We start from the raw sequence: 9,789 nt of genomic DNA on the forward strand, positions 1-9,789 counted from the left end.
GCTCTAAGCGAAAACAACCTCTAGAATTTCCCCCTGCCTTCTACAGAGAGTTGGGCCAGGGGTATTATCAGCCAGACCCTGGGTGTTATAGCCACAAAGAGCAGCCACAAGTCTCGGTGGCTGAGAGTTCTTTACCTAAAGCTCCAAGAAAGGGAAATCTATCATTCCCCGCGAGGAACGCCGATCGGAGCAGGAAGAGAAAATCCCCTTTTCTTCCAAAATCTTGGAAGAAAAGTTGTCTAAAGGGTACCGCCCCCTTGCTATAGGGGAATACGATGGCTGTAAGGATCCTGAAGATCATCTTAGCAAATTCAAGAACGCAGCCCTTTTACATCAATATAGTGACGTTGTTAAATGGCATATATTCCTGAATACTTTAACGGGTTCTGCCCAAAAATAGTTCGATGGACTACCACATGGGTCCATCCCCTGTTTTGCTGACTTCAAGTATGTCTTCCTACGTCACTTCGCCAACAGCAGGAAATATCAAAAGATAGATCACTGCTTGTTTGCCCTCAAGCAGGGATCTGCGGAGCCATTGAGAAGCTATATTAAGCGCTTCAATCAGGTGGCTCAGGATGTTCCTTCAACCACATCCGAAATACTCATGAGCGTCTTCTCCCATGGGTTAACTAAAGGAGAGTTCTTCAAGGATCTCATTAGGAATCCCGTAAAGAATTTTGATGAGATGCTGGAAAAGGCGGCCAGCTATATTAATGTGGAGGAAGCGCAGGCGGCGTGAAAGAAGGCAGACAAGCCACTTTCCACTATAAACCGGCCAGAGAGAAGGGTACCTCCGTCGCCTGCTCAGCCTCTCCCACGTGCTCGGGATACCCGACACACTTTCCACCCCGGTCAGGATACTCGACCGGTGCCACGGGTAACTGCAGTTCAGGTCCCTCGACCTGGACCCTGGGGACCACACTATTGCACGTACCACTGATCCCACACGCACGCCACCAATGACTGCTACCAATTCGCCCGGGATGCCCGGCGAGCTGCTGAGATGGGTTTACCGCCACTGGAGTTGGCCCCTCAAGTTCAGCGAATGATGGAGGAGCGGCGCAATGCGACAGGGTAGGCTGGTCGACCCCGAATTGAGCAAGAGGGACCAAGCATACAACCACTAGGGAGCATCGGAGAACCAGAAGGAGCCCGTGAGGTAGAAAATCGGGGCAACGCAGCAATAAGAGATATAGGCATGATTCCGGAGGTCCCACTGATGGGGATTCAGGCTGGGCGCGTAAATCTCATGAGCGCCGGTTAGAGATTCATGTTGTTGGGTGTAGCGGGGAGCAAGCTGCCGGCCCAGTCATTAGTTTTGGACCGCAGGACCTGGAAGGATTGGAGCTGCCCCATGATGGCGCTCTCATCATCAAGGTCATCATAGCCAACAGTTGTGTGGCTAGAGTCTTTGTGGATACGGGCAGCTCGGTAAATGTTTTATTCCGGTCAACTTTCGAAGAAATGCAGATCGACGCCAGTGAGCTCCAGCCAGTGGCTACCTCCCTATATGGTTTCACTAGCAATGAAGTAAGATCCATGGGTCAGATCAAATTAGTTATATCCATGGGAAGCGAACCATTGGTCAGAACCAGGAGGGGCACTTTCCTTGTAGTGGACTCGCCCTCCTCTTACAATGTCATTTTAGGCCGACCGGCCTTGCACGAATTCCTAGAGGTTCCACTGTACAAAAATTTTGTACAAAGGTCTGAACCTTTTCCTAGCTACCATGTGTTCTTTTAAATTAAATTTTGAATCGCCTGCGGAACTTAACACGTTTGATCCAAAACTTAATCTATTTGTTCTTTTAGGTTTTGACTTGGATCTCCTGCGGAACTTAACACGTTCGACCCAAATCACCTTAAGTTATTAATTTCATTAAATATTAATTTCCATAATTGGTTCCCAGTACTGACGTGGCGAGGCACACGGCCTTCTTGGATATGGGAGCAACCACCACCGACTAGACAAAACCTTTTATAGAAATCTAATATTTAATTTCCTAAAATAACTTTAGGTTAACCAAAAAGAACAATCAAATCACAAGGAAAAGAAAAAACAAAAGAACACAACATCGAAAAACATATTCGAAATTCTAGAACGTAAGCCTCTTGTATTTGGTATTATTTCCATAAATAACTAATATGATGCGGAAAAAAAAATTACTAGTTATACCTTATAGAAAAACCTCTTGATCTTCTACCGTATTCCTCTTCTAACCTCGGACGTTGTGTGGGCAACGATCTTCCGAGATGAGAAACCACCAACCACCTTCTCCTCCTAGCTAGGTTCGGCCAATAAAGAAGCTTCACCAAGGAAGAAAATCAAAACACCAACCAAGCTCCAAGAGATGCTAGCTTTCTCTCCTTCTTCTTCTTCTTCTTCTCCAAGTAGTATCCGGCCGCCACAAGAGCTCCAAGCCTTTGAGAGATTCGGCCACCACAAAGAGGGAGAGAGGAAGAGGATGGCCGGCCACTCCAAGGAATAAAAGAGGGAGAGAAATAATATAGGTTGTCTCTAATGAAGGCACCCCTACCCCTTCTTTTATATTCCTTGGCCTAGGCAAATTAGGAAATTTAATTACAATAAAATTTCCTTAATTTCCTTGACATGATTTAATTGAGAAAAATAAAATAAAATTTCCCAAATCAAACTCTAATGGCCGGCCACATCAATGAAGGAAAAAATTAGACAAGTTTTAATCAACAATTAAAACTTCCTAATTTGTTTCCGGAAATTTTAAAAATAAAATTTCTCTTTAAAAATCTCTTCATGGTTGATAAAAAGAAATTTCTATAATTTTAATTTTATCAACATGTGGATAATTTTAAAGAGAAAATAAAATATCTCACCAATCTACAAATAAGGAAAGAGATCTAATCTCTTTCTTTAATCTTTTGTAGATCTTTATTAAGAGAGATATTTTAATTTTAATTCTCTTTAATAAATTATTTCTTCCACATAATAAAAATTAAAATTCTTTTTTAATTTAATTTGGCCGGCCCCCACTAGCTTGGGATCAAGCTAGGGCCGGCCACCCCAATTTATACCTAGGCCGGCCCTAGCTTGGTTCTCAAGCTAACTTGGCCGGCCCCCTATTGGTGAGTATAGAAGGTGGGTATAGGTGGGTATAGTACTCTATAAATAAGAGGCTACGATAGGGACCGAGAGGAGGAATTGGTTTTGGTCTCCCGATAAAATTAAGCATCCCGCGTTCGCACCGAACACACAACTTAATTTTAATAATTCATTCCACTAGAGAACTATTATTGAACTACCGCACCAATCCCAAATTACATTTTTGGGCTCCTTCTTATTATGAGCGTGTTAGTCTCCCTGTGTTTAAGATATCGAATGTCCACTAATTAAGTGAGTTACTGACAACTCATTTAATTAATATCTAAGTCCAAGAGTAGTACCACTCAACGTTATCGTCATGTCGGACTAAGTCCACCTGCAGGGTTTAACATTACAATCCTTATGAGCTCCTCTTGGGGACATAATCAACCTAGTATCTCTAGGACACAGTTTCCTTCTATAATCAACAACACACACTATAAGTGATATCATTTCCCAACTTATCGGACTTATTGATTCATTGAACTAAATCTCACCCATTGATAAATTAAAAAAATAAATATCAAATATATATGCTTGTTATTATATTAGGATTAAGAGCACACACTTCCATAATAACTGAGGTTTTTTATAAGTATAAAAGAAACGACCTCAAATGGTCCTACTCAATACACTCTAAGTGTACTAGTGTAATTATACAGTCAAGATAAACTGATACCTAATTACACTACGACCTTCTAATGGTTTGTTCCTTTCCATTTTGGTCGTGAGCTACTGTTTATAATTTATAAGGTACTGATAACATTATCTTCTGCATGTGACACCACATGCTATGTTATCTACAATATAAATTAATTGAACAACTACAAACAAATGTAGATAATTTGACCAAATGTGATTCTTTATTCAAAACAAATGTTTACAAAAGCTTAGGCTTTCAGTATACACTCCAACAAATCTCATGAGCGCCGGTTAGAGATTCATGTTGTGGGGTGTAGCAGGGAGCAAGCTGCCGGCCCAGTCATCAGTTTTGGACCGCAGGACCTGGAAGGATTGGAGCTGCCCCATGATGGCGCTCTCATCATCAAGGTCATCATAGCCAACAGTTGTGTGGCTAGAGTCTTTGTGGATACGGGCAGCTCGGTAAATGTTTTATTCCGGTCAACTTTCGAAGAAATGCAGATCGACGCCAGTGAGCTCCAGCCAGTGGCTACCTCCCTATATGGTTTCACTAGCAATGAAGTAAGATCCATGGGTCAGATCAAATTAGTTATATCCTTGGGAAGCGAACCATTGGTCAGAGCCAGGAGGGGCACTTTCCTTGTAGTGGACTCGCCCTCCTCTTACAATGTCATTTTAGGCCGACCGGCCTTGCACGAATTCCGGATGGTCATTTCTACATTTCATCAGAAGATCAAGTTCCCGGTCGGTGATCAAGTTGGAGAAGTTAGGGGCGAACAGCGAGTCTCTCGGAGGTGCTACATTGACATGGTCAAGGTAGAAGCTCGCAAAGCCCAGAGAACTCACGATGGGGCTGTGCATACTATCCAAGAAGAGCATATCCCCTGGGAAGAAGTCCAGCTCTACCCTGAACGCCCAGAGAGCCTCACTCGCGTGGCAAGCGACTTACCTCCAGAGCTCAAAGAGGAACTGGTGCAGTGTCTGACCCATAATAGGGATGTCTTCGCCTGGTCCACCGAAGAATTACCTGGGGTCAGGCCGGAGGTAGCTGAGCACAATTTGCATCTTCTACCAGACGCCCGACCTGTGAAGCAGAAGAAGAGGAATTTCTTGGCCGACCAAAATAAAGTTATCAGAGCTGAAGTAAATCAGATCAGGAAAGCAGGGCATGTTCACGAAGTGCAATTCCCATCTTGGCTTTCCAATGTTGTCTTGGTAGCAAAACCCAATAACAAATGGAAGGTCTGCATAGACTTCAGAGATCTCAATAAAGTCAGCCCTAAAGATTACTACCCCTTGCTTAGGATTGATCAGCTGGTGGATTCAACGGCAAGTTGTGAAAGAATCTGTATGTTGGATGCTTATCAGGGGTATCATCAAATCCCCTTAGCCGCAGAAGATCAAGAAAAGGTTAGTTTCATCACAGCAGATGATATCTTTTGTTACACGGTCATGCCTTTTGGCTCAGGAATGCTGGAGCTACATATCAGAGAATGATGGACAAGATCTTCCGGAAGCAGGCCGGGCGCAACGTGGAGGTATATGTAGATGACATACTCATCAAATCCCCCTGGTCACGAATCTAATATCTGATGTGGAGGAGACCTGCGGCACCTTGGGACAGTATGGGTTGAAATTAAATCCTTTGAAGTGCCTCTTTGGAGCTAAGGGAGGGAAGTTCTTGGGCTATCTTGTCACTGAGCGGGGAATTGAAGTCAATCCAGAAAAAGTCCGAGTACTCCGGGATATGAAGGCTCCCCAGAACTTGAAGGAGGCTCAGAAGCTGGTTGGCAGGATAATAGCCTTGTCTCAGTTTATTTCCAGAGCGACAGACAAAGCGGCGCCCTTCTTCAAAGTCCTCCGAAAAGCTTCTAAGTTCCAGTGGGATGAGGAATGCACATGGGCCTTTGAAGAATTAAAAACCTATCTGGAGACACTGCCTTCCCTGTTTAAACCCGTCGCAGGGGAACCGCTCTGGATCTACCTATCATCTACCCCCGAGGTCATGGGGGCAATACTGGTGAAAGAGCAAGATAATGTACAAAGACCGGTGTATTTTTTTAGTCATTTACTAAAAGGGGATGAGTCTCGATACACAGCTCTGGAAAAATTGGTTTATGGATTGGTACTTATGGCTCGACGTCTGCGGCCTTACTTTTTGGCGCATCCTATTACGGTCCTGGCCAACAGTACGATGGGCAAAGCTCTAACCAACGTTGAAGTTGCAGGCCGACTCATCAAATGGGCGACCGAATTGGGAGAATATAATATCGTGTATCAACCTCGAACCGTTATTAAGGCACAGGCCTTGGCTGATTTCCTGACTGAGATTCATCAGCCTGACTCAGAGGAGACTTGGAAAGTATATGTAGATGGATCAGCTACACGTCAGGGGAGCGGTGTGGGAGTTCTTCTGATATCTCCTCAGGAAGATGTTTTGCAGCTGGCCGTGCGGCTAAACTTCAGAGCCACTAATAATGAAGCAGAATATGAAGCTTTATTGGCAGGTTTGCAAGCAGCTCGGCATGTAGGAGCTGCCCGAGTTATCATTTATTCGGACTCCCAACTAGTAACTCAACAAGTAGCTGGCAATTTTGGGATCAATAGCGACAAGTTACAAATATATCAGGAGGCCTATGAGAAAATGAAGCAAGAATTCAAGGAGGTCAATATAAGTAAGATCCCTAGATCTGAAAACGGTAAGGCTGATGAGTTAGCCAAAATGGCCAGCTCCCTGACCACGTGGGTGCTGGATAGGCCAATAGCCCAGACATTCTTAATAGCCCAGATAGATCTGCAAAACAACATGAACGGGGTTATGGACTGGTGGGCACCTATGATTAGTTATCTTCAACAGGGCACCTTGCCCACAGAGCTGGAACAAGGGCAGCTAATCAAGAAAAAGGTCCATGCATACACCATGGTAGGTGATCAACTATACAAGTGAGCGTTCTCTCATCCTTTACTCAAATGTATAAGTATAGAAGAAGCTGATCAGGTCTTGTGAGAGATGCACTTAGGATGTTGTGGCAGTCATGCAGGAGGTCGAACCCTTGCTCGTAAAGTGTTGTTGGCGGGGTATTTCTGGCCTACTCTGTAAAAAGATGCTCACCAGTTGGTGAACACTTGTCTGTCTTGTTAAAAACATCAAAATCTGACACATACACCTACCTCGGCGTTAAAGACATCTATGGTTTCCTGCCCCTTTGATCAGTGGGGTATGGATATTGTAGGACATGTCCCTATGGCATCTAGCCAAAGGAGATTCCTGCTGGTAGCTGTAGACTACTTCTCTAAGTGGGTGGAAGTGGAAGCTCTAGCCAGGATTACCGAAGGAGCAGTTATTCAATTTTTATGGAGAAACATTCTATACAGATTTGGTATACCCCCCAAGTTGGTATCAGATAATGGGAGACAGTTTCAAGGTCAGAGGATCCAGGCCTGGTGTCGGGGATTTGGCATCATACAGGCCTTCACCTCCGTAGCTTATCCTCAAAGTAATGGGCAGACCAAGGTGATCAATCGAGAAATTGTATGAGGACTTAAAGTAAAGCTGGATCATGCTGGAGGAGATTGGGTAGACGAGCTACAAAGTGTTCTTTGGACCTACCGCACAACGCCACGAGAAAGCACAGGCCTCACTCCATTCCACCTGATCTACGGCAGTGAAGCAGTGGTACCTGTGGAGGTCGGGGTGCCTTCAATAAGAAGAGTTCTGTATGATGAGGAGAACGTTGAGCGACGGTTAACAGAGCTGGACCTCGTCACCGAAACTCGTGAACAAGCAGCAGCTCAACTATTTGTATATCGACAAAGGATGCGGCAAAATTATGATAAGAAGGTGGTCCCTCGTTTCTTTGGGGAAGGAGATCTGGTCTGGAAGCAAGTTAATCTTGTTGGAGACGTGGCCAAGTTAGTACCACAGTGGGATGGGCCTTACAAAGTCATCAAAAAATTATCGTCCGGAGCTTATTATTTACAAGATAACCAGGGCAAGAAGTTAGATCGACCATGGAGCGCTAACTACCTGCGACCTTACAGAGTTTAAAGAAGCATATAAAGGAGAATAGGCCGGGCTGACACATGTTTGACAGACCGGGGTAACAGGCCGGGGCAAAAAGTAGATCAGACAGTGCAGTAAGAGGATATGCTAGAGCAGCAATTGTATATCCCAATATTTCTTTCGACAGACTAAAAAATTTTAGCAAAGTAAACCTCAAAGTGCAAGTGGATGTGCGTTAAGAAAAATAATGAAATATTTCATAGGAAGTCATTAAATCACATTATGTACAGACAGTCAGTGATGATCATTTGAAAGTAGCAAAGATATCATCCGGAATCTCTTTAAGGATCCGGTCATAATCTAAAAACTCAGTAGGAGGAGCTGACTTTAAGTAGCCCTGTTCGTAAAGTTGTCGCAGAGCCACAGCCGCACCAAAGATAACAGAGGTGGAGAAGCGGTGTCCTGCTTGTGTACAAAATTCGAGAGAATGCAGGGTTTCGGTGGCACGGTGCTTCTGGGTCAACTGGTCAATGGCTCGTTGATGCACCAAAGCTTGTTGATCCATGTGTTGCTGGTGCACGACATCAACCTGGCTTTTTTCCTTCTTGAAGGCCTTTAAGCTTGTGGTTAGCCCGCGCTAAGGATACTTCTAGATGGGTCTTCCTTTTGGTCAGATCCTTTATTTCGACTCTCAGGGCATGACTAGCCTGCGCAGGGTCATTTAATTGAAGCTCCAACTCTGTTACCATATCCCGCAACACCTTATTTTGGTAATGAACAGCATGGAAGGATTGATTTATTATCAGGGACTCTGCACAGGCCTGGGACATAAAGGAGACATCTGATAAGAGCGGGGAGGATAATAGCTGTGGTAATCAATCATGAAAGCTTACCTTGATATACAGCTCAGAGAATCTATCCATCTGGGCAGGGGGCGGCAAGAGTTCCATCTGATGCATACTTTCTTCCCATAAAGTGGCCAAACGACCTTTCATTGTGAAGGAGCTGGTGGGAACATCCTGCCATGATCTTAACTAAGCCTCAGAAGGAGCAGTGGTACGATAATAGTGATGAACGGGTGGTGGTGGCTGTGAAGGCCCAGCAGCTGAGCCAGAAGGCCCAGCAGCTGACCCAGAAGGAGCTGAAAGGGGCATATGAGAAGGCTCTGGAGGTGAGGTAGTTGATGAAGGGCGATGTGATGGGCCAGTTTCGGTGCTCTGATGCTGTTGCGAGGTGGAAGGTTGAGCTAGCGGGGACTCGGTCGGAACCTCAGGTGGAGCAGGAGTAACATCTGCCTGGCTCGGGATAGGCGTAGTGGTTGCAATGGGAGGCGTGGTGGTGGCAACAGGAGGTGACGGAGGAGGAACAACAGAGGGGCCTAAGTCTTGGCTAGGATTGGGGGCCCTGCGGTGAAGTCTCCGAGTCAGAATCTTCGGAAGGTAGCCGAACCCTACGCTGAGAAGAAGAAGGGGCATCACGATTCAAGCGGTCATTTACAGAACGTGCCCGACAAGCCGCTTGAGAAGCTTCTCTGAAGGCAGGGTTGGCGTAAGGTACGTTGGCTGATCTTCGACCGCGGCCGCGACCAGGCCTGGAGGTTGGTGGGAAGGATTAATTGATTGAAGAGGCGTCGGGGTGAAGGGTCGGGCTGTAGGCGGGGCCCGAGGATGAACAGGGGCGGTAGGCTGGGATGTAGGTGCAGTCCTGGGACGAGCGGGGCGAGCAGAGGAGGCAGGTCGGATAGTAGATGAGGCTCTGCAAGGAAAACGGGGTTGGGGATTTACAGGGGAAGCCACACCGACATGGGTCGAAGTCGAGTAGGGGAGCGATCTCCTTTCTAAAATAACTCGACCGCGCCTCATTATCTCCATATCACTTATAGGAATAGGCTGAACTTCTGAGGCACGGGTTAACACATCAGCTGCACAAGATAGAGTACGGGATCAGATACAGTAGGTAAAACAAAATGTATAAAGTTATAAAAGAACCAAAAGAGAAGCTTACCCAGGGAATGAGGCGTCTCA

General features: G+C 45.5%; 2 protein-coding genes across 2 annotated transcripts; both read left to right on the forward strand.

Annotated features, from left to right (window-relative positions):
- Positions 1-275: 275 nt before the first annotated feature.
- LOC121991360 lies at positions 276-742 on the forward strand. Its single transcript, XM_042545370.1, has 2 exons — positions 276-281; positions 401-742. Exons 1-2 carry the CDS (start codon positions 276-278, stop codon positions 740-742), a joined length of 348 nt encoding a protein of 115 aa, XP_042401304.1.
- A 264-nt stretch (positions 743-1,006) lies between these two features.
- LOC121991361 lies at positions 1,007-6,709 on the forward strand. Its single transcript, XM_042545371.1, has 4 exons — positions 1,007-1,077; positions 4,023-5,132; positions 5,231-5,300; positions 5,414-6,709. The coding sequence occupies exons 1-4, from the start codon at positions 1,007-1,009 to the stop codon at positions 6,707-6,709; spliced, it is 2,547 nt and encodes an 848-aa protein (XP_042401305.1).
- Positions 6,710-9,789: the final 3,080 nt, after the last annotated feature.

This window comes from Zingiber officinale, chromosome 6B, assembly GCF_018446385.1.
Source record: "Zingiber officinale cultivar Zhangliang chromosome 6B, Zo_v1.1, whole genome shotgun sequence".
Lineage (NCBI taxonomy): Eukaryota > Viridiplantae > Streptophyta > Magnoliopsida > Zingiberales > Zingiberaceae > Zingiber > Zingiber officinale.